This window comes from Quercus suber, unplaced genomic scaffold (genome assembly GCF_002906115.3).
Source record: "Quercus suber isolate HL8 unplaced genomic scaffold, Cork oak 2.0 scaffold_110, whole genome shotgun sequence".
NCBI classification, from domain to species: Eukaryota; Viridiplantae; Streptophyta; class Magnoliopsida; order Fagales; family Fagaceae; genus Quercus; species Quercus suber.
Genome location: NW_027069575.1, coordinates 1,054,065 through 1,079,607, shown reverse-complemented (window position 1 = coordinate 1,079,607; position 25,543 = coordinate 1,054,065). Strand labels below are relative to the sequence as shown.

Sequence of the window (25,543 nt, the reverse complement as noted above, 5' to 3'; positions counted from 1 at the left end):
TTGTGCAACATTAATTTTGATAATATAGTTTTCCATAACCTCACTCGAGGAAGATAAATTTGAACAATGGACGCTCCCTTAAAAATACCACAAAATGCTAGGTAATTAAATTATATGATTCTTGATCCTTAACCTCACAATATCACTTTAATTGTATACTAAATCATATGCAAATATAATTTAGGAGATAGAGATATATTTGTGTTGGACTTTGAAGATGGGTGACTCATAAGAGCACTACAATAACCAAAGAAATGCAAGACTCAAGAGATCACTGCAATAACTAAAGAAATGTAAGATCCTAACGAAGCATGTGGTTAAGGGGGCGAAGAATCATTTACATCTTTTAAAAAAAATTATTATTATAAATAATTTAATAGTTAAAGGAAGGGGGATTTGAATCATGGACATCTCCATGAAAAACTCTAGAATGTGTAAGTTGATTTATAAAGCTCTTGACACCATTTGCATCCAATTTTATCTTGGGTAGTTTCTCTTTCACATCTATGTACCAATGGGGTTGCACTAGAATTAGCAAAATACTTTAAATGAAAAATAGGAGAGAGTTTGGATAGATGACACCATTGACTTTTATACTGGATGTGACTCAATGAGACACACCACATTTTAATCAATTGAAATCTAACACATTTATTAAACAAATAAAATCACAACATGTCACTTTCAAAATAATGAAAAAATTTGTAAAATTTTTTATGTCACTGTTCTTATATTAGCACACAAGCTCCCTTTAATACAGAATTGCTCATAGTAGCATATATATGAACGTCCGGAAAAATATACTACATATTAGCATGGAATGTTACATGCTTTATGATTTATGTGTTAATAGATTTCATAGAACCGGTAAAATTATCAACAATAAATTGGATAGAAAAAACATGGTTTTGTTCTTGGTTGTTTAATTACAAGAAATGACTATGTTAGTTTGTCATCGTGATACGAATGTGAAATGCCACTTGATTTTTATAGGTGACTTAAGAGTCCTAGCTAGACATTAATTGATTCTGTCTTCTCATAGCTATACCAACCTCGATAATATATTACAGATTCTTGTATTGTTGTTTTCTGTTTGTTTGATGTATTCAAATCTATCAATTACCTAATCATATCATATTCAATTCACATGTAATGTATAATTGGTTAACATTAATTTTAAATCTATGTCAACTTCAAAGTATTTCAAGTTGTATTTTTTTTTTGGTTAAGGGGAATTATATTAACAAAGCTAAAGCTCCAACAGAGAAACAGGACAGAGCCTGTTCAAGTACAAGCCATTTAGATCAAAAACTAACAAACTGGAAATGTCCACAGGTGGACTTTCAAAAACAGTAAACTCAGCTTCTTGAAGACCTCCCATCCTAGCTAAGGCATCCGCACAACGGTTTGCTTCTCGGAAACAATGCTTGAAATGAATTTGAGGGATTTGCTGTATCAAGTGTCTACAATCATCCATGAGAGCAGAGGCAAAGATATTAGAATACTTGGGATTCACAACAGCATCCACAATAGACTTGGCATCCAACTCTACTTCTACTGCTAATATGTTGCGATTGACACATAGATTAAGACCATCTCTAAATGCCCAGAGTTCAGCAAGAAAACTGGTTGTGATTCCTATTTTGCGAGCAAACCCAACAACCCATCCACCCTCTTCATTGCGAATCAAACCCCCTCCACCCGCCAAACCCGGATTTCCAAGGGAAGAGCCATCTGTGTTCAATTTCAACCAACCTGCTCCAGGTTTAGACCATCGGATTGGCCTAACAATTCTAACAACGGGCTCCTTGGCTGGCGCAGCATAGAAGTAGTACTCAAAAGCCCTTTGGACTATTTCCTTTGCCAAATGGGGGTTCGGCCCAAGACTCCTGAAGACCTTGTGGTTCCTATGCTTCCAAATTAACCAAACAGCAAAAAGAAATAGAGTATTCCAAGGAATGTGCAGCTGACCTGTGTGATTCTTGATAGTACTATTGATTTTTAACCACTCCTGAATATCTCTTTCAAAGAAGTGATTGTCCACATCACGCACCCCCAATTGATTCCAGATATGCTTCACAACTTCACAATCCCTTAACGCATGCAATATGGACTCATTGGTTGAATGACACAAAGGGCAAGAACTCTCAGGAACAATACCCCTTGAAAGGAGACAATCTTTTACTCCTATACTATTATGCAAGCACAGCCAAACAAAGGATTGAATCCTGGGCAGAATCTTTACTTTCCAAATCCAGCTCCCCTCAAACTGGGCACCATGACCCACCCTAGTAGCTACCTTATAGGCAGACCCAATATTAAAATTACCATGCTCTGAATCTATCCAAGTTAACTTATCCCCTCCTCTCGAAGCCAAAGCAACTGGAATTGCCTGAAGCTCAAGTTTTGTTAGCTCCGGAAAAACAAAAGGAATTTTTGTCCAGTCCCATCCACCAACAGAGACAACATCCCTCACTCTTAGGTCCATCGCTTCTTGGGTCAGGGGCCCCTGAATGGCTTGCCAAAGAGGACCCATTTTAGTCCAGCTGTCATTCCAAAGACTAAGATTACTTTCCCTTCCAATGGTCCATCTAACTCCTTTTTGAAACACCTCAGCTCCCTTTTTCATTGCAGACCACACCCTAGAACAAGGCAGTCTGTCTCTATTACTAGAATTAATTCTTCTGGTACTACAGTATTTACCTTTAAGAACCTGAGCCCATAAAGAACTCCCTTCTGTCTGGTACCTCCAGTTAAGTTTTGCTAGAAGGGCCAAATTTCTTCCCTTAGCCGACTGGATCCCTAAGCCACCCTCCTCTTTAGTCTTAGTAACCTTTTCCCAGTTCACCTAATGAGTCTTTTTTGCAGTTTCCGAGGAGCCCCAAAGAAAGTTCCTATTCACTCTATCAATGCCCTCAGAGATTTTGCCAGGTAAATAAGCACATTGCATAACATAATTAGGGATAGTAGAGGAAACATGCTTGACCAAAACAGCTCTACCTGCCAAAGAAAGGAGGTTTGCCTTCCAGCCTGCAAGCTTCTGCTTCACCCGATCCAACACAAAGTTGAAATCATTAGCTGAAGGGCCAGAATGTTTAATGGGAATGCCGAGATACCTTCCAATATTTGTTGTAGATTGGAAGCCCAAAATATTACAAAGAGAAATTCTCATGTCCCTATCCACATTTGGCGAAAAAAATACTCTGGATTTCGCCTCACTAACTGTTTGCCCAGAACGATCACAGAACTCATTCAACACCTCACGGACAATAGTGCAATTCGCATGGTCAGCTCTAGCAAATAGCACTAAATCATCCGCAAAGAAGAGGTGTGAGAACGCCTAACCTCCCCTAGCTGATTTCACAGGGATCCAGCTCTTAGAACTACACTGAGCTTCAATAAGGTGGCCAAGTAATTCCATACATATAATGAAGATGTACGGAGATAAAGGATCTCCTTGCCTAATTCCTCTAGAGGGAAGAATTTGATCCAGCCTTGCTCCATTTACTAAAATAGAGGTATTGACCGACGAGATACAGCTCATGATAATCTTTATAAGCCCTTGAGGAAGATTTATTCTGATAAGCATCTCTCTAACAAAACTCCACTCGAGCTTATCGTAAGCTTTCTCCAAATCTATTTTGATTGCCATATACCCGACCTTTCCCTTCTTTCTACTCACAGTATGGATAAGTTCTTTGACTAGAATTGCATTGTCCGTACCCCTTCTACCCGGAATGAAAGCAGTTTGAAGAGGAGAGATAACTTGGTCAAGCAGCGGTCTCAATCTTGCAACTATTACTTTCGACACAATCTTATACACTGTGTTGCAAAGATTGATTGGGCGGTAGTTGCTTAGGGTCTCCGGACCAGGAATTTTGGGAATGAGAGAAATGAGTGTACTGTTTAAGAACTCTGGAATTTCTTTCAACAGAAAAACCTTCTTAACTTCCTCCATTACAGACCTGCCTACTACGAGCCAAAACCGTTGGAAGAAGCCAGCGTGGAGGCCATCAGGCCCAGGGGCCTTGTAAGCTTTCAGGGACCAAAGACTTGCTCTAATTTCCTCATCAGTAACCTCTGCATCAAGACTGTCCCGGTCCTCATCAGTGATGCAAGCATGCCAGGTGCTATCAGACTGAATATGACGAGGAGCAGAACAAAGAGACGTACTGTACAACTTAGCAAACCCATTACGGATCAGCTCCTTCACCTCGTTCTCATCATACACCCATTCTCCAGTGTTAGACATGATAGCACTAATAGTGTTTCTCTTCCTTCGAACCAAGGTTGAAATATGGTAGAAGGAAGTGTTGCGATCACCGAACATCATCCAATTCACTCTGGATTTCAGAGCCCAAAGCTCCTCTTCTTGGCTGAGAACACAAGCCAGGTCAGCTTGAAGTTGCCTTTCCAAAATAACAAGATTATGAGACGGCCTAAGAGCTAAGCTTTTCTGAGTTCCATCCAACCTAGCCATAATCCTTCTCTTTTTTGCAAAGATATTACCAAAATGAACTTTATTCCAGTCTGAGGCATCCCGCGAGAATTTAGTAATAGCACCCTGGAGGTGAAGGCCCTGACTCCAAGCTTGCTGGACAACCCTAGGGAATGACGGGTCAGAAAGCCAAAAACTCTGGAACTTTTCAAGTTGTATTTTAATATCTTAATAACTAGTTCTAAAAAAAAAAAAAGCAATAGAGGTTGAAACTATTTTTGAAAATATGGTACCTTTTAAAATCTTGACGTTAGGTTATGATTTTAAATTTGAGTTGGTTTGCCACAATGGTTAGAAGTCTCAAAACGAGGAGTCCATGAGTGCATTGTGAAATCGTGAATATAACACTCAACTTGTCCCAAAATTTATTCTTCTTCTTCTTCTTTTTAATTTTTTTAAACAAAAAACAAAAAATAAAACAAAAGTGAGATATTTTCTACTAAACTTGCTTATTAGACAATCAAGAACCAGAATTTTCCAACTTTGGCCCTCTCAACCTTATTGAATGTAAGAAGCTATGAAGGCTAAAAACTCAATGAAAGGCTCAAATTCGTTCTTAGGAGCTAGAATTGCTTGGGAAGTACTCTCTACTAAGGAATTCCTTGCACATCGACTCCAAATTGGTGACATAAGTTGCCCAAGGTTTCACCATCAATCTGAATCCCTGGTATATATTCTTTTTGAGTGTCCATTCATCATTATTGTTTGGAGACAAACCAAGTTCTCAATCACCATCTCTTCCCTCCTTAGCAGGATAGCTCCTGACTAGGTCCATTGCATACTAGACCTTTCAAAACTTCTTGGATTAAATAGTAACTTTAGAGGCAAAACCCTTCACCCTTCTAATTTTTATTGCTTGCAATCAAATTTGGTGGCACTTAAAAGAAGCTTGTTAATGATAATGAGTCAACAACTCCCATCAATCTAGCCATTAAGATTAATAAATACTTTGACTCACTAGCAGAAGCTTGGGCATCTATTATCCAAAGCAATCTATCTCCCTAGTCTCCTCCTTTCACAGGCTAATCTCCTAGTTAAATTTGACTGCCTTGGTTACTATACTAATGTGGGATATTTCCTAGGCTCTATTTTAGGGACTCTCATGGTAGCATTATATTTGTTACTACTGACATGATTCCCCCATGCTCCCTTGCATATGTTCTATCAACCAAGGTTGTACTTCAGTTGAGTCCAATTTAAAAGGCTATCAACCAAGGTTGTACTTTAGTTGAGTCCAATTCCACGCTCTAATTGGGTATTTTAGTATATTGTTTTGGATATTGAGCTTCCTCTGTCAAATTTGGGAATTCCAATCCATCAACTCTATCTTTATTTAGGCTCTTGTGTTATTGATGAACAAGTTCCTCCTTGTTCCTCTTTTGTTGCCTCTTCAATTTATTAACGCACACATATACATATAGCATATATTAAATCCATGAGGTTAGACTTTTCCTTATTAGACTCAAGTTGGCATTAGGTTGAAGCCATAGATTAATCTTAAAATCATGAATTGATGTCATAGTTTAATCTTAAAATCATGACTTTGAATTGCAACTTTAAAAGGTGCCTTATTTCACAAATATTTTAAAACTTTTTAATTTTATTTTTAACAATCTATAAAATTTGCAAATTTTAACCAAATCATTGGCCAACTTCATATTCCTTTTATTTTTAGTTAGTATTTATTTTTAAATAATCACCTGTCTAGCTTTCTTCTTTTTTTTTTTGTGATAATTACCTGTCTAGCTAATCTTCAATGTGTAAATTACGCCATCATCATCACTCTTTACTGGCCTCTTCCATATTTCACTCATTCAAAAGAAAAACATTGATTTTTAAAGTAAATGGATGTTTTTGCCCAGAAAGGAGGCGGCTAGTTATGAATCACTTGGTGAAATGGTTTTTTGGTCATTTTTCATTTGTTGAGACTTAATGATGCTATGAATTATGAAGGGCTGGTAAAAGGTTTCTAACAACGTTGTTTAAGTGTTGTGAAAATATGTATGGGTAAAAAAGTATTGTGAAAATATGTATAAGTAAAAAAGTATTGTGGAAATAAGTGATTGTTTAAACAACGAAAACTGTTATTTAAATAACAGTATCAAACAGGCTTGAATTTTCTCAACTTTTTTACATCCAAATTTCTAAAATCCTTTTGATTTTTCTTTTTAGAAATAAACACACATACAAAAAGAAGAGAACAAAATTCTAATACAAACCCACGGCACAACTAAAAACCAAAAAAAACTCTGAAATTTTGGAAGGAAGCAAGAATTGGTGACCCACAGGGAAGTTGATTACCAGTTATTTTGCAACGTGCAGGCGTCCCAACGAGTCCAGACAACTCCACTTTTTCCCACATGACGCTCCTCCTTGCAACCACACACAGACACGGTTACACTGAATTTTTTTTTTAAAAAAGCCCAACATTCTCTTTAATTCACCGACTCAATGCACAGCGCGTACAAATCAATTTACCAAGCGAGAGAGTAAAACCAATATCCCACTTATTACTTAGTTTTTTTTTTTTGGGTCCTCTGATGCTATTTTCAATTTGTTTGTATCGGCGGCCACTATTATTCCCGCTCAATTTCCCGTTCATTATTTTTCAAAGCGCTCTCTCTCTCTCTCTTCCACCAAAAAATTTAAACCTCCCAACCCCTACTCTGCCACGTCACTCCCACACAGTAAAAGAAACCAAATTTTCAAATTTCTCACAGTAGAAAAACAAAAAATTAAATTCCAAGCTTAAACTTAATCAATACTACTAATTCATAAACCAACTCTCTCTCTCTCTCTGCAACTCTTTGTCTTAAAGAAGACGAAACTCTCTCTCTCCTCTCTCAGTGTTTCTCACTGAGAAATAGCTAAAAGCACAATGTTCCTCGCTTTTGATTCGAAAACCATGTGAGATATCTGACACATTCTCTTCCTCTTCCTCTCACTCTCTCTCTCTCTATTCTTTTTTTCTACTTCTTCTTTCTTTTCTTTTTTTTTTTCTACTAGTGCTAAGTTCGAATCGCTTTGTGTTGACTCGTCCGAGTCACTAACTCAGTGATTCGACTCCAAGACTCGAATGGCCTCGTCCTCCCGAGCAAGGAGCAGCTCGCCGTTCTCGTATCGCAAACCCTCGACACCGTACTCTTCAACTTCGTCGTCTTCTTCCTTCATGAGCAGCCGCATAGTTCCTCGCTCTTGCTCTTCTTCAGCTTCGTCGTATTTCAACTCGGGAGGTGGACTCGGAGCCGGTGGCTCTCGATCCATGACTCCGAGTCGGAGTCGTTCAGATTCAATGTACTCCGGTCCACGTGGTTACAACGGTCGCTCGCCGGTTGGTTTTCCTTCCGACGACTTGATCGCCGAGCCGCTTGAGGTGGTTCGGTCCGGGTCAGGGGATAGCATTTCGGTGACGATTCGGTTCAGACCGTTGAGGTATTGATAGATCTGAGTGTATTGGATCAGATCAGATCCATGGAGTTTTCAATATGAGCGAAACGAAGTCGTTTTGTGTTAGGGTTGTGTGATTATCGGTAATGTGATTTGAATTTTGTTCAATTTTGTTTGCAGTGAGAGAGAGTATCAAAGAGGGGATGAGATCTCGTGGTACGCAGATGGAGATAAGATTGTGAGGAACCAGTATAATCCAGCTACGGCTTATGCATTTGGTATTGAATGTTTTGTATTTTGGCAAATTTGAATTTGAACTTCTCACCTAAAATTAGTACAATTGAAAATAAAAAATTAAATGTGCTTAGTGCTTAATAAATTAAATTTTGACATTTAATGTAGGAATTTGTTGGATTTTGATTTTGGATTTTGGGGATGGTTAATTGTGGCAGATAGGGTTTTTGGACCACAGACGGCTTCACAGGAAGTGTATGATGTAGCGGCAAAGCCGGTAGTCAAGGCCGCAATGGAAGGCGTTAATGGTATGCATTGCTTTTTAGACTATCAAAAGCTAATTTACTGTTTTATTTATAAGCAATGTGTCCAAATTTGAATGGTTTTAGTGAATGAAATTAACTTTATCGAATCAATTTGGTTCGTAATTGGATACAGAAAATGGTTTATCTTAAATGTTGCTCTTGGACAATGCAGGAACTGTTTTTGCCTATGGTGTTACAAGTAGTGGGAAGACACACACTATGCATGTAAGCATCATCGTTTAACATAATGAACTGCATTAATTTCTAGCTGTGTACTGTATTTGTTGACCGATCTTGTTGAGTAAAATTGACTGTAACTAATGGGTACTGCTGACAATGTTAATCATATTTCTACAAGGTTTAAATTTATCATTCTTCATTGACTGGGTAACTAGGCAATGGGTTTTTCAGAGTTGAATAATTATTTGTGTTTTTACTCAATAATTTTTTTGTTGAAATTGCATTACGGGAGTGAATATATGAAGAAAATGAAGACTGAACTATTGTTTCTATCGTTGTTTCAATTTTATTGAGTTTGCTGGAAAGAAATGTTACACATTAGAATTATTTTTTTGGCATTGATCTTACCATCAAGAAAGTCAATATTAATTCCTCCTGGGCCCTTTGAAGGATTATTAGAAGTCTAAGTTAGGGTTTCTATTGGAATTTTACATGCTACTTGGGAGGATGTGAGGTAGCTTTTAGGTCTGAACTGTGCTTAAACTGCATTAATGTAATTGGTTAAATGTCATGCTTATGATTTCGTTGTTGGCGATCTTGTAATAGAGCAGTATGCTCATTGCCATGTGAGATGTTGATGATCTTATATTTTCACTCTTCTGGATGTTCAGTGTGCTTATTTCATAATGGCACCAAGCAAGATATGCTAATTTACAACTAAATGTTTTTGACATTTCTTGTATATAATTTGCACAGGGAGATCAAAGTTCTCCAGGCGTTATACCACTAGCTATAAAGGATGTTTTCAGCATGATTCAAGATGTAAGTGTTCTTAACAATCAGTGCTATTCTTTGTATTTTTCCTCCTTTTATCCAAGTTTTCTTGTTGCCATTATTTTTAAAAGGGCACTTCTCCCATACTCGTTGGTTTCTTTAGTATCTTCCTTGAAATAGAGGTTCATTTTAGCGATGTGCATTATATTCTAGACTAGTATTACAGTTTAATTGAAGGATGGTTTTCTAGATGGTGTTCTCTTACTAATTTAATTGAATAGTTGCACTCTTCTTCTGTCACTGTGAAATAGCCTTTTTTAAGAATAAGATTTATTTGTTGTGCTTCATAATAATTCTACTTTATTTTAAAAGCTTGCACCTACTGGTTCTTCAGAAAAAAGGTTCTGTTTGCCTCATTTTTCTTTTGACATGTTGGTTTATCACTGTAGACACTAACTGTGTCATTTACGATCATTAAAGTACTATTCTCTATTTCTGGTTGACATTTCCTTTGCATCATAATTTCTTAGTTTTAAATTCTTTGTAACTGACCATTGCACGCCTGATTCACTGCATTCTCTTTTCAGACTCCAGGAAGAGAGTTCTTACTCCGCGTGTCTTATCTTGAAATCTATAATGAGGTCAGTAGCACCAAGATGAGTTTCCCAGTTTGAGACTTGGGATTGCATTTTACAGTTGAAGCTTAAAACTTGCATCAACAGTGATTTGAGTCTGAATGTGTTTCTCTTACATTTGATTGATGTTATTTTGTTCAACCAGAACTTTTAAAAGTTTTATTGTTATAATACTATTGGAGCATGTTTATTTATATCTTTTTGAATATGGAGTTTTTCACTCGTGAACAATTATCATCATTTGAGGTGAAGTAATCTATAAAAAAATGTTTGTTCTTATGTGAAAGTTATTTGATTTGTGGTCTATTTGTGCTTCTGATATCAGGTGATAAATGACTTGCTTGATCCAACAGGTCAGAATTTGCGTGTTAGGGAAGATGCACAGGTCTCTCTCTTTTCCTTTCTTAAAAATTTCTTACTTCTTATTCATGACTGTCTGATTTCATATTTTCTGGTCTCATTTGAGTGTTATCTTTTCAGGGAACCTATGTCGAGGGTATAAAAGAAGAAGTGGTTTTGTCTCCTGGACATGCACTTTCCTTCATTGCTGCTGGGGAAGGTACTTTTACCTCTTCCTGTTGCTATGTTCATTGATTTTTGTTTTATTTTTTTTCAAACAATCCTTTGTAGTACATCGGTGACCACTTAAGGTATTCATCACTGATCTCTCAAGTGATGTGTGGCAATGGCAGAGCATCGTCATGTTGGATCAAATAATTTCAATCTGTTGAGTAGCCGAAGTCACACCATATTTACACTGGTAAACATTCCATATGTAGATGAATGATATCTGTTGCTTTATCAGTATTGAATATTGATATAAACTCGATAGGACTAAGTTGCTACTACTGATAAATCTTTGAGTTTGAGCTGTACTTTTTTTTATTGGTAAGTTACACTTATGTAGTGGGTTTTGAACCCATGGTCACACCCTCCACCTTATTCTTTTAAAGGAAGGTCTTGATTGAGCTAAAGTTCATTGTCGAAGTTAGTACTTCATATTATTATTTTGAAATGTTAAGGACTAGCTTCTCGCTTATGTGTGCACAATCACTGCCAAATAGACATTCAATTCATATTTTCTGTTATATATATATATATTTATTTATATTCCTGAAGGCATCCTGAGTACCTATTTGGAAATCGGAACTGAAAATTGGGTGCTACTTTGTGAATCTTGAGGTGGCTATAGGTCCTAATATGTAAAAGTTAGCATTTTCAATGGCTGATTTATGAATGTGATTTTATATGAAATAAAATTTCTGTAAGCTGTGTTGTTCATGGAAATTTGGTCATGATTCAATGAATGTGGTATTATTTTGAGGAAATACCTAGTTTTGTTTTATGAAAGTACACATTCAAGTACTTTTTAAAAATTATTTATTTCATCATTGGTGCTATACTCTATCTTCAGATTCAATTCTTTCTTGTCTTCTCTCTAACTCATCAATGCATTTGCAGATGATTGAAAGTAGTGCCCATGGTGATGAGTACGATGGAGTGATCTTCTCTCAACTCGTATGATAAGAGCATTTATTTATTTTTGTTTTTTCAAGAAGATAGATTGTTATTTTTAAGTACATGGTTGACTCATTGGTCTCTCTCTCTCTCACAGAATTTGATTGATCTTGCCGGATCTGAGAGCTCAAAAACTGAAACGACTGGACTACGGAGAAAGGAAGGATCTTACATAAACAAAAGTCTTCTAACTCTTGGAACGGTTGGTGCCCTTTTGTTCTGAATGTTATAAAATATCAATTAACCTTATTCTTAGTTTTTCTTTCTGTTGGTCAATTTTCTGCATAAATTGCATTCTTTATCCCTTTGTAAAAGCCATGTCAATGCTTGATGCACATCCCTTAAATCATTCAAGGATAATGTTGCTAATGGGTTTGTGTTCTTCTAGCTTTCAAAGTTCAAAATGTTCAATTTTTTTCCTTGTATAAAATTAAAAAAAAAAAAAAATCTTTCTGAAACTGTTAGATATTGTAGGTGTGACTGCAAAAAAAGTACCTTGCAATTGACTTTTGTTTGAGAGAAAGATTGCATTTCTTCCATTGTCAATGGTTCTATGCATATGCATCTCAAGTTTAAAGTTCTTGACTTGATTGTATGGTTGCAATGTGAAGGTAATTGGAAAGCTGAGTGAGGGGAAGGCATCTCATGTTCCCTACCGAGATTCTAAGCTTACCCGCCTTTTGCAATCTTCACTGAGTGGGCATGGACATGTTTCGGTAAGTTTGAGATGCAAAATTTTATATTATTGACATACACTGACTTTTATACTTTTACATTTTGCTGGAAACTTATATATCAGTCTTTAAAAATGGTGTTGCACCATTATGAGTTGAATTGTGTTACGCATATTTCTTTGTTTCTTATTTAGATGATTTTTGGAGTACTAAATATAGTCTCACTGTGGAATGCGCATTGTCAACTGCTTTTCCTGAATCAATATCTAATGATACTAATAGAGCCATTTCTACAAATATTATCGTGTATTTTCCCAGCTTATATGTACAGTTACTCCTGCATCAAGCAACATGGAGGAAACTCATAATACATTGAAGTTTGCAAGCAGGGCAAAGCGAGTGGAAATCTATGCCTCACGTAATAAGGTGTGTTGCAACTAGATTGTGATTTAGAGATTTTTCATGGCAATGTGCGGTAATAGGCTATTCAATCTCACTCTTAGCGTTTTTTTGAAAAATACTATTCCAGATTATCGATGAAAAATCTTTGATTAAGAAGTATCAAAGAGAAATTTCAGTCCTCAAACAAGAACTTGATCAGCTAAAGAAGGGGATGATTGTTGGTGTTAATCATGAGGAGATTTTGACCTTAAGGCAAAAGGTTTCTTCTCACCCTTCTCCTGTAGTCTTATCAAGTTATACGATGCAGTACTAGTTAATATGATTTTGTCACTATTATTTACTAGTCATCTTCTATTGTTGATTGGATAGTTGGAAGAAGGTCAAGTGAAAATGCAATCAAGATTGGAGGAAGAGGAGGATGCCAAGGTGGCTCTAATGAGTAGAATACAAAGACTAACCAAACTCATACTTGTCTCTTCAAAGAATACAATTCCTGGATATGTGAGCGACATTCCCAATCATCAACGAAGTCACTCTGTTGGTGAGGACGACGTGAGTTCCTTCTCTCTCTCTCTCTCTCTATATATATATATATAGTTGTGTAAATGCACAAATTTTTGCTTGCGTGTCCATTCTTCTTGTCTTTCCATTCTAAACTTGTCAAATATTTTCTGCAATCCAATGTGAATAATGTTTGTTTCTATGTAAAAAGCAACCGAATATGACCCTATTTTTTTATCTTGGGAATTTGCCAAGTTTTCTTAAGGTTTGGAACAAGTTTTTCTGTAACAATTCTAGTTTATGTTAATAATTGCTTGTTTGCTCAAATTAGGGTTCTTTGCTACTAGAAGGTGAGAATCAGAAGGATTCTGCATCATCTGCCTTAGCAGCTTCACCAGATGTTCCTTATGATTTTAAACACAGAAGATCTTCCAGCAAGTCCAGCAAGTGGAATGAAGAACTCTCACCATCTGGCAGTACAATAACTGAATCAACTCAAGCTGGTGAACTTATCAGTGGATCAAAACTGCCGACTGTATGTTGTGCAATGACTTGTTTTTATTTCATTGTTTTGTTGTGTATGTAGCACATGAAGCATAGTTTTCAATTGAAAAATTAGTTTTCACTATTTGTCCATTTGTTTTCCCTTCTGGCATTTTTTTGCATGTATGAAGGGCCATGGATCCATGCCATATGCTTTTGTCTGGGCAAAATTTGTGTTACTACTTGTTTCATCTTGGCAGGTTTTAGGCTGAAATATGAAAGGCCTGTTTGTTCCTTTTGGTTCCTGTTTAGCTAGCTTAAAATATTCCTTTACGTGCCTTTAGTTTAGAATCACATTTCATTTTTATTTTGCCTTCTTTTATGTGAACCCTCCCGTAGATAGGTTTTCTTGAAGAATTGTTGAGCCCAACAGGAAGGGATTTTGTTGTGTAGGCATAACTGATTCCTCCAGAACTCCTGGAGAGTTAATATTCCTGGACATCTTGGATTAAGACTCCACTAAATTCCTTGTCTACTATGATGGTGAGATTATTCTATTGCTGGAGTAAGATAGTAAGGGTTCTACACCTTTCCCATTTCTTTGCCCATTTATTTTCAAATTATTTCTATTCACCCCTGTTGAGGAAACTTTGTTGAAGTTTTCCCCTTTGGTGAAGACCTATAACAAATCTTAACTCTCTCATTCACTTACTTTTTAGAATAGGGCAGGTTTTCCTTCTGTAACTTACAATTATCATTTATCAAACCAGGAAATCTTAGGCCCCTTGTCAATTTTCCATGGATTCTACCTCATGATGAAAAGTAATTTCTTTAAATGATGTTGGTGTGGTAATATAGAATTTCTTGGGTTTATGTGATATCTGCTTGTTTTGATTATTTGCTTGATAGTTATTTTATATTTGCATTGATTTATCTTATTTGAAGTTAATGTATGAATATGGCTGCTTTCTATATTGATTTCTAGGGAGGGATAACAATGTCAGATCAGATGGACCTTCTTGTTGAGCAAGTTAAGATGCTCGCTGGGGAAATTGCATTTAGTACCAGCACCTTGAAGCGCATGGTGGAGCAGTCCATGAATGAGCCAGATAGCTCAAAAACTCAGGTATACCTTTCTTCTCTTCTGTATCACCAGACAAATGTAAGTAGTCTGTTTGTTGCCTCTCTCCCTTGGCATTCTGGGATAAGAGCTTCTTTATCTGTATTATACAGAGAAATTATTGCACTTAGCAATGACATTATTTTCTCCAATTCCTGCCACCTTGATATTTTAGTTGTCCGGTGATTCTTGGTTTAACTTATATTTGATTTGGCTTGATATATCACCTCTAATATAGTAGTATATGACTGTGTCTGTCCGTGGTTCCCCTGTAGTTCTGTGTCATGCTAGTTAAGGCCAGAAAGCTGCCTTATTTGCTTTGCTTTTTATTATTGCCCAGTATACAAATTCTTACAGTTGGAAAGTTGATTAATGAAAACAATATGTAAACTATCCAAATTCTTTGTATTTTAGCATCTTTCCCAAAGGCCCTGATCAAGCTGTTGTGCTTTCTTTCATACAGATTCAAAACCTGGAACGTGAGATCCAAGAAAAGAGGAGGCAAATGAGGGCCTTAGAGCAGCGTATTATTGAGAGTGGTGAGGCTTCAATTTCTAATTCATCATTGGTTGAAATGCAGCAGGTAAATCTCAAGTCTCTTCATACTTCTGGTCATTACTATCCTCTCAAATGCTCTTTTATTGTACGTGGTATCTCAGTTAATTTATCATTGCTAAGAGATAATTAATTGTATGTAATTCTTTGTGTTGTGACAGACGCTTATGAGATTGATGACCCAGTGTAATGAGAAGGGTTTTGAGCTGGAGGTTAGTATTTATGCCACCATATAGGATGTTTGGGGAGTGTCGTTTCAATCCCTGAACTTGTTATAACTTAAGTGTTTCAATTCTCCATTCATATGAAACCTTCTGATGGTATGAGTGGAATATCATGAAGCAAGATATTTCTCTCTTATCATTTGATTAAAATAATTTCTGATTGATACTGCAGATCAAATCAGCAGACAATAGAATACTCCAGGAACAGCTGCAGAATAAGGTCAGAATTCCACTTCCTGTTTTCTTTATTCTTTGAAAAAGTCAATTTGTTTTTATTTCATCCTAATCTATTGCGGCTTTATCTTCCTTTGCTTGGAAATGCTGCTAGCCACTTAGGTCAATAGATGTGTTGATCATGCTGACTCTTTTTCCTTTTTGTATGAAGTTCTAGCAAAACTTAATTATTTGGTTATTGGCAGTGTTCAGAGAACAAGGAATTGCATGAAAAAGTGAATATCCTTGAGCAGCGTTTGTCCTCAGTTGATAAATCATCAATGTCTTCAGAGCAGTGCATATCTGATGATTATATTGATGAGTTAAAAAGGAAAATTCAGTCTCAGGTGATTACTTTGTATTTCTTGCTTTTGTATCAGAATGGCTTAATGGATTCAAAGGTGCTGGTGGTTGATACGTTGGCATCTATAAGTGTTTCTGCCATAATCGAAGTAAACTCATATGCATCAGTTTGTTTCCTTAGTTTACATATAGTTTCATGTTGTCTTACAGTCCCTGATTTTTTGTCACTATTATGACTTGACCGTTACATGGTAAATTCTTTCTTTTGTTACTAATTTATCAATGATATGATCGCTTAGTGGACTTAGTCAATTAGAGATTTTCTTATGCCAAGTTTTAGTGGATGAATGGTTTTATTTTAACTTACTAGGTGGAAAAAAAAAAAAATCTTTGTGATTGGTTTCTGCAAAATATACTACACAGCTGTCTGCTATTAAAGCACGTTGTTTATGTGTCACTCTACATTTTGACTAGTGCCTGCAATTTTGGAACTCATTGTTGTGTTTGTTTGTTTGGACAGGAGATTGAGAATGAGAAACTTAAGCTGGAACATGTTCAGCTGTCAGAGGAGAATAGTGGGTTACGTGTGCAGAATCAGAAATTGGCCGAAGAAGCTTCTTATGCAAAAGAACTGGCTTCTGCTGCTGCTGTGGAGCTGAAGAATTTGGCTGGTGAAGTGACAAAGCTCTCTTTACAGAATGCAAAACTAGAAAAAGAATTATTGTCTGCTCGAGAGTTGGCTCATTCTAGAAGCACTGCTTTGCAGACTGTGAATGGTGTCAACCGCAAGTACAATGATGGAACAAAACTTGGAAGGAAAGGAAGGCTATCTGGCCGTGCTAATGAGATTTCTGGTTTGGTCTGTGATGACTTTGAGTCGTGGAATCTTGATCCAGATGATTTAAAGATGGAATTGCAGGCAAGGAAGCAAAGGGAGGCAGCACTTGAAGCTGCCTTAGCTGAAAAGGAATTTGTTGAAGAGGAATATCGGAAAAAGGCTGACGAGGCAAAGAAAAGGGAGGAGGCTCTGGAAAATGATTTAGCAAACATGTGGGTGCTTGTTGCCAAGTTGAAGAAAGAGGGGGGAACCATCCCTGAGTTGAACACTGATGAGAGGCATGGTGATGGAACTGACTATATTAGTGATCCCAAAACCAATGAAATTGAAAGTAATACTGTCCTTCAAGAAAGAACCGTTTTGGATATTTCAAAACCAGCTGATGAAATACCTAAGGAAGAACCCCTGGTTGTTCGCCTGAAGGTAAACTGTATTCTACATGTAGCTGCTAACATGATTGTGCCAAACTTCTTAATCTCCTTAAATTTTGATCTTGAAAAGTCTATGTTTGATAGTATAATTAGTTTGTCTAGACCAAGAGTAGGGCAGCGTTTTTTTATTCAACAAAATATTGTGCTGCTTGAAAGCCTTCTCTCGTGCAAGCTCATTTCATTCCCATCTTATGTGATGTAAAAAGTGTGAGGACAATTTAATTTTAACTTAGTTTGATTTTAGAATTCAATTGTAATTTTTTTTTTCACTATAGGTCCATTGGATTTTATTTTATGTTTTATTTGTTATTTAGGTTATTATTATTTTATTTAATTTCCAAGAATCTAGGATATTTTTGTCACTCAATAATAGGTTCCTAAGTCAATTAGAATTAGGGTTTAGTCCTAGTAGTCTATAAAAACACGCTATTGTTCTCCTATGGAGACAAGTTAGTTTACTTGATTTGTAAACTTCCATTAAAATTTTCTCAATGGTTTGGTGTTGATTCCTGTTAACCCTTGGTTCTGATTTCTAAGTTTTGCTTTCTTACTTGGTTTCAATTCCAAGCAAGTCTAGGTGTGATTCCTAGGTTATTTTTATTTTTGTCTGGTTCTTCAATTGTGTTGCATTCATTTTGGTTGGTCCTGTGTCAATATGCTAAGCTGTCTAACATTTCTAAGTTAGCTATGTGAGAGTAGCAATGAAATAGCTTATTAACTTAGGATGGTCTACATAAATAAATAAATAATAATAATTAAAAAAACCCATAGGATGGTAACATAATTATATTACTGGATAATAAATATTCCAAGTAGTTAATTCTAATGAAAATTAGAGGGTGATGAAACTTTCTGAGGTGGTTTCCAAAAGATTTGGACAATTTTTTAAATCTTTAAATTTCTAGAAGAGTCTGTCTTAAGTGTAGTCTACATGAGTGATTTTATTACCTTGGGAGATGCTTATTTGCTAATCTCTTCTTTATGCTTTCAGGCACGAATGCAAGAGATGAAGGAAAAGGAGCTCAAGTACCTAGGAAATGGTGATGTAAATTCCCACATTTGTAAAGTATGTTTCGAATCACCAACTGCAGCAATTCTTCTCCCTTGTCGGCATTTTTGTTGTAAGTGATTCGAACCTCCACAAGTTCCCTCCTTCCGTTCTCCATTGCCCTTTCCCAAAATAACCTCTATTGTACTTTTCTTTGCAGTGTGTAAATCTTGTTCGCTTGCTTGTTCTGAGTGTCCAATCTGTCGCACAGATATTGCAGATAGACTTTTTGCATTTACTTCTTGACACAATGCTTTTTAAACCTCCAAATGAAGGTAACCAAGTTTGTTCTGTTTATAACCTAAATCCCAATAAGTGGATCAATTGAGCTAAATATGATCATGGAACCTTTTAAATTACATAGATTTGCCCTCCCCATGCCAGACATGATATAAAATTTTCACATCAGTTTCTCTGATAGCATGCGGTTGGGTTTTAACCTATCTTTTATTTGTCTGTCCCATTTTTATTTGCAGGTTTGTCATCATTTATATGTTTGCTATTTTCCGTGCAATAGCGGGTGCGATTCTTTTATTAGTTTGCCTGTTTGTAACTATCCAAAGGTATATGCATACTTTGTTTCTGTATCCATCCTCTAGTGGCTGTAAAATAACACAATTGAAAAGAAAGACAAAAGAGATAAGAATGGTAAATTTGAAGTTTCAGATGCAGGATTTTGCTTTGTTTTTTTTAGCAAGTAGCAGAATGTTGATATCTGTCAAAACTCATTGACTTGTATATATAAACAATGTAAGCTTCCACAAGAAGCATATATATATATTTTTTTCTTTTCTTGTCAACTGCTGAATTAGTTCATATTTGCTTCTCACAATTTATTACCAAAAAAGAAACGAAAAAAAAGGCTTCATTATGCAAGGCAATGCATTAAATAGACTTTTATTACGTGCCATCACAGCCCTAGAGTCTAGACTGCATCTAACTATACCACGTACTGTACTGCAGTCTTTTAAAGAATGATGAAAATTCTAAGTGTCAACTGCCAAAGCCACAAGTATTAGGTATTATAGACCAAAAATTGTTGTTCTCACAACGTTGTGTCACCATTGCCGTAGGTTGAAGTTTTCCATTTCTATTTAATTTTTAGTTTGATGTGAATTTTTTTTTCATCAAAAAATAAATTGATATGATTTTTTCAATTGGCATTACATATACACGTTCCCACGTTCCTACGACACCTTTATGCTCAACCCCAGTACTTGATAAATTTGATACTTCCAACAAAGTCCACGCGCCAGGCAGGCTGTCACTTTCACTTTCTCAAGTATATGACTCATCCCATATCTTCATCTTTCCATCTATTCTTTTATACATTATTGATTGATTAAACTACGTTGTTGAACTTTCTAGTTTCTATATACTAGAATGTTTTCATTTTTTGTTTATCATTTTCGAAAATTTTGTTTCTTTCCTTGATATTTGAGATCGTTTTTAAAATGGTCTTTTTGTTCATTTTTGAGTGATTTGATTGTTAGATGCCATATAAGTCAATAATTATGAATAGAGGTTTATTCATCGGAACCGGTTTAGGAGTGGGTTTTTGCATCGCACTGAAGCGGTTGATTCTCTAGTCTTTTCTCACCTTTCCTCAATTTAAGGGTGGCGAGGTGACTGGCCTTGAATTAGAGTGATTAGGTTGGGTCTTTTAGACCCCAACTAATAAATATCTTTATATTCAACATTTCCAATTGCGTTAGAATCTACTGTCTTCTCAACAACCAATCTGAAGGAAAAATAACTAAATACTCATTAATTAAAAATTAATTTTTTTTTCTTTTATAAAATATTTACTTTATTAGAGACTAATATATGTGTGAGAGAGAGAGAGAGAGAGAGAGAGAGAGAGAGAGAGGATTGGCATTTGGTGCTCCAAAAGGGATCATTGAGGATTGCTGTGTGGTTCAAATTCCATTGCCGAGCCACCGTACGTCCACCTCTGCCATTTTCCCTACTTCCTCAAAGGTGACTTGATGAGTTTAAACTGTAGTGTAGTGCAGTGCAGTGAAGAGAGAGAGAGAGATTTGAAGAACAAATGAAACGAAAAAGAAAAAGAACTGACTTAATTCATTAAAAATACTTAAATTAATGGAAAAAATTTAACGGATAACCTAAGCCTTAGTTTAGGAGGAGGGAATAAAATGGAAATGAACGAAAAGAATAATTTTAAAATATTCTTTCATTTCCTTGTTTGAGAGTTTTACTGAAGGGAATGAAAAGTCTATTAAAGTTTTGCTTGAGATTTTATAAGGGAAAGTATATTGGATTATGAATTATTTTTAAAATTTTTTTATGGGGCTTTGTTTGGGAGTTTATAAGGGAAAGTGTATTGATTTATGAAGTATTTTTAGAAACTTTTTAAGGAAAAAGAAAAAAAAGTATAGCAATTGATTTTTTAAAATAGTTTTTTACATTTTTTTTTTAATTATAAAAGTGATATTAAAAATTTCTTAATATATTTTATTAACAAATGCTTTAAAAGCATCTGTTAACTGGGGGAAATTATTAAGTCCACCTGGAGAATTGTTGATGTGGCCCTCTCAACTAATAAAATGTTGTTATTTATGCAAGTGTGATATCATCTAGTAAGTTTTATTTTTTATTTCTTGTGTTGATTAGGAAGCTCATATATACATTTGCATAGATGACATCATCTCAATGGTCAAGAAGGATCACATCAACAGTTCTCCTGGTGTAAATAATAATTTCTTGTTAACTAGACTCTAAACTAATATTCCAGACGACATAGTTTCTATTTTTTTGATAAATTGACGATGACGTACGTACTTTCAAATAGAAGAATTGTGCTATGAGCTTAGTTGGTACTTAGCATCAATGTCACAAATGAAGATGAACAAAATGACTAATTTGAAAGCAATTTCAAATATGAGGAGAAAAATGATAATTTTCAAATATGAATGGTCAAATGAAAACACCCTAAACATAAAGGATAAAAAAAAAATAGTTGTTTTAACTTTTAGGAGCTTTTCATTAGGATGGTTTTATCTAAAAAAAGAAAATAATAATTGGAGATGGCACATCCTTCACATGGATAGAGAAAATTAATCGATAATAATTGGGATGGTCCATCTTTCACACGGATAGAGAATATTAATCGATAATGATTGAGATAGTCCACCCTCCACAGATGTAGAGAATATTAATTAAGTTTTTAACACAAGGAGGTGGCATCTCATGAGACCACTCTCTCATAACCTATGGGACCCACACATGGAGAGTAAGGTCTTAAATGACCATTCTATTTATGCAATACAATACGCTCAATCAAAAGTTTTCTCGACTGTATTATATTACCCTCTCATGGTGGGCCATTAAATTTATCTCTAAATTTTCTTTCGAACTTTGTGCTTTTGGTGTAAAAAAAGAAAAAAAAAATACTATTAACTTTTAAAAGCCGTAGTTATATGACCGTTCCATTTATGCAATACACTATGATCAATCAAGAGTTTTTGTAGACCATATTATATTACCCTCTCATGGTGGGCCATTAAGTTTATCTCTTAAGTATTTTATTTACCGAACTTTGTGCTTTTGTTGTAAATGAAAAAGGGTTCGATTAATGTGTTCTAAGGCACACATTAATCATTCATTTTTAGAAATATTTTATAAGGAATTGAAAAAATTGTAAAAAAAGTTGATAATTTTTTCATAAAAAGGTTTTCTAAAATAGTTTACTATTGTATACTCTAAGGACACATGTTAGTAAAATTCAAAGAAAACAAAAATTACTTTTAACACTTAAGCCTTGGTTATAAAAAAGAAAAAGAAAAAAACTTTTAAGCCTAATGAGTGTGGATTATACAAGAACACACACATATATATATATATTGATGAACAACAAGAATATGTTAGATGGTGCTCTAAACAAAAATCTGTTAAATGATGCTTTGAATGGTTAAGTATTCTTTCTTTCGTTTTTTTTTTTTTTCGCTAGGTAAATGCGGGAGCTTGAGCCCCCAGTAATCAGTCTCTATACAGCTCGGGTACCAACTCGCCTACACGAGGCGGTGGTATATTCTTTCTTTCGTTTATCTGCTCTATTTTTCACGCTTATATCTACAATGGTTGTAGGAATGTCTATGCTTTAACATATAGTATTAGAAGTTTTTCACACACACGCATCCATAATTAATGTAATAGCGTACCTCTTTTAATGCACGAAAGCAATGTGAAAAAAGAAATGTGAAATACCATAATTAATGTAAGAATGTACATATTTTAACCGCATGAAAGCAGTGTGAAAAAAGAAGTGTGAAATATGGATGTAGGAGAATCAAAAAGCTAAATGAAAAACAGCGGAATAGGATAATTGCAGAGGAAAATGGAACTATTTCACATTTAAAGTGTTTACATGATTGCAAAACAATCCAACTGAAGACTAGCAAAAAACAATGAAGAAAAACTGACCCCATTTTAAAACAGACAGAAGAGATGATCTAGAGATCACAAACAGATCGAACCATAATTGGCAAAAAGAAACATCTAATATGTAAAATCCTATCTGAAGTGTCTGGATTTCTTGAGACATGGAGAACTGATTTGAGGTACTGTAAAAGCATCAGTGCTCCATTTCCGGCTAGTTCTTTTCACGTTAGTTGTCTTTTCTGATTCCTTAAATGGGTTCAGAAACTCAGTGTGGGGAAGACAAGGAAATTGAGAGGATTGAGGTGAAACTTGAGGAACCCAGTTGGCCAAACCTTCTTCTGATGGAAATGAACTAATATTTCTTCCAAGATCTTGATCCTCAAATGGAAGAAAATCACCATAGGACTGCACCAATAATTAGGTGGCTAATATTAGCAAATTAATAAACTTGATGCTCTTGAAAATAAAAGCTATCACAAATCAAACAAAACAAAGGCTTATTTTATTTTAGGCTGCACTGCAAACCTTACAGAAACCGTTGTAATTAGCTGATGAAGAGTCAAGAAAGTCTTCAACTCCCCAACCCGGCAAGGTTTCCATCAAATACTCTGATATGCTGCTGGTTGAAATAGAAACCGTGTTATTCTCATTTTCATTGATCTTGATAGTTGGTGGTGTCGTTTTTGCACTTGAAGGAGAGCTCAAAGCTTCATTATGAATTGGTTTTGGTATCTTTATGGATGACTTTGTGCTCCTATTCTCAGTACCAATGTTTGCATCAGAGGCAGTGGAAGATGATGAGGTTGGATATAAAGAAGAAGAGGCAGAGAGCTTTACACCTGTGAAAAGAAACCTATTGTGTATCTGGGTATGCTCAGTGGCTTTGTGAATTGGAAGGTCACATTCTCTACAAAGAATTGCTCTATCTTCTTTGCAAAAAAGAATGGCACGCCTTTCCTGCAATTTAGAGAAGATAACCAATAGTCCAATATCATCAATTTCTTCTTCTAATGGTTGTTTTGAACCTTTTTTTTTTCCAACCAAAATTACACAACAATAACAATGGCAAAGTCTTAGTCCCAGAATTCTTGGGTCGGCTATGAATTCTGAACAGACTAATCAGGGTCAAGGAATTATAAAGGGACTTTATTCATTATATATGACTTGTCTCTCTCTTATTATTGACTAGGAGGAAGGAGATGAGGAATAAGTACCTGACAGATATCACAAAGAGGGAATTCTTTGGAGGAGGGGTGGACCAAAGAGAAGCGTGTGTGTTTGCTGGCGAGCTTGTTTGCATGGTGGATGCTATGATCACAGCCATCACAAAGAGCTGCTTCATCTGCAGGGCAAAATACCGCGGCTCCTTCTTTGTCACACACGCCGCACTGGATCTTCATGATCTCTTTTCAGCAACTCTCCTTCTTGATTTCTCTCTCTAATCTACACAAAAAAATTGACTGACTGATAAGGGAAAAATAACGTGAGGTAAAGAGACGAAGTGTTATGGGCTACTGGGCATTTGGGGCCAGAGATAGCAGTCAATTAGCTCTCAGAGATCTTAACTCTTTGTACTGTCTGGCTTCAAGATATATGCCATTGGCCAGTATTTCAAAGCTCCCCTTCCTTCTCTCTCTCTAGTATGTATATACTTTGAGTAAGAGGTACCAACTTGGATTTCTTGGCTTTAATTTTAGAGTTCTGGCAGTGACGTAACAAATTGTCACCACATTTTTACAATAGATAAAGCGGTAGTTATTAGTATATATCAAAATAAAATAATAAAATAATAAATTTGATGAATCATAAATAATTAAAAACAAGAATATTGTAAAGAATAATGTTAGGATCATAACTTGCTTACATAACAAAGTTGTAACAAAGTTATGGACTTATAATTTTTTTTTAATTACTCACGATTTGTCATGGAAATAAATTACGGTAAAAGTTGTGTTATTATCATTTTTTTATTGTAAAAAGAGTAATGTTTAGTTCACAGTAACAGTTGCATACAAATGTACACACATAATTTCTACTGAAGTTACGATTTCGGTGCAAGATATACGTACGGTTATATGCAACAGCCAAACGTGTATTATTGGGAGATTTTACCATGTCTATAAAATTACTTGTAATTTTAAGGTTAAAGCTATCACTCTCCTTCTGACTTTGTCTGAATTGGAAGCATGGGAAAGCATTTATCTCTCTATTTATTGATCCCTGCTCTTCTTTCAAAACTGAATAATATGATCATAGTGAGAGAGAGAGGGAGAGAGGGAGAGAGAGGTTGATGGAGCAGTGTCAGCTTTTGGGGAGACCAGAGGTTGTTGATTTTTATTTCCATCACTTTTTCTGGGATGGGCTAAATTAAACTCAATATAATATTCCCCACTGATCTGGAATCTATCCCATTCGATTCATTTATAGCATTTCTTTTCTTTTTTCTTTGGGCCACATGATGATTGCCTTGTTCGTTATAAATATACTTTTCCAAAATCGATTTATATGTGACAGTTTACTTAATTTTAAGTAAGATTTGGTCAGAGTTAGATTTGTTTGTTATATGTTATGTTCTTTAATTAATTCAACAATTTGATTTATTAGTCAATGTAAATAATGTAATACAAATATACAAGTATACATAGAAACTATGTGATGGTTTATTGGTCAATACCTTTTCTTGTGTAAAGTTACAGTTTCCAACCATATAATTAAATTTTAGAGAATTATTTGGAATATTACAAATTTGACTACATTCTATAATTTTTACAAATTAATGTATTATTAATAAATAAATAAAAAGTGATTCAAATATTTGT

The 25,543-nt window shown here is 35.4% G+C and overlaps 2 protein-coding genes across 3 annotated transcripts; one reads left to right on the top strand and one right to left on the bottom strand.

Annotated features, from left to right (window-relative positions):
* Positions 1–7,257: 7,257 nt before the first annotated feature.
* On the top strand, positions 7,258–19,123 carry LOC112027046 (kinesin-like protein KIN-7D, mitochondrial). Its single transcript, XM_024059715.2, has 25 exons — positions 7,258–7,930; positions 8,066–8,163; positions 8,338–8,427; positions 8,597–8,649; positions 9,361–9,426; positions 9,966–10,019; positions 10,339–10,398; positions 10,494–10,572; positions 10,706–10,773; positions 11,475–11,531; positions 11,629–11,733; positions 12,143–12,247; positions 12,524–12,631; positions 12,735–12,866; positions 12,977–13,159; positions 13,440–13,643; positions 14,577–14,717; positions 15,175–15,294; positions 15,428–15,478; positions 15,663–15,710; positions 15,910–16,050; positions 16,527–17,267; positions 18,267–18,396; positions 18,484–18,598; positions 18,800–19,123. The coding sequence occupies exons 1-24, from the start codon at positions 7,575–7,577 to the stop codon at positions 18,567–18,569; spliced, it is 3,276 nt and encodes a 1,091-aa protein (XP_023915483.2). The 5' UTR covers positions 7,258–7,574; the 3' UTR covers positions 18,570–18,598; positions 18,800–19,123.
* Positions 19,124–22,668: 3,545 nt separating this feature from the next.
* On the bottom strand, positions 22,669–24,396 carry LOC112027050 (B-box zinc finger protein 20). 2 transcript variants are annotated; one of them, XM_065775381.1, is made up of 3 exons: positions 23,939–24,388; positions 23,250–23,681; positions 22,669–23,129 (listed from the first exon to the last, which is right to left on the bottom strand). In XM_065775381.1, the coding sequence occupies exons 1-3, from the start codon at positions 24,122–24,124 to the stop codon at positions 22,857–22,859; spliced, it is 891 nt and encodes a 296-aa protein (XP_065631453.1). In that variant the 5' UTR covers positions 24,125–24,388; the 3' UTR covers positions 22,669–22,856. The 2 variants fall into 2 exon arrangements, with proteins under 2 accessions (XP_065631453.1, XP_065631454.1); XM_065775382.1 differs by having other exon boundaries at positions 23,011–23,129; positions 23,255–23,681; positions 23,939–24,396.
* Between the last annotated feature and the right edge of the window lie 1,147 nt (positions 24,397–25,543).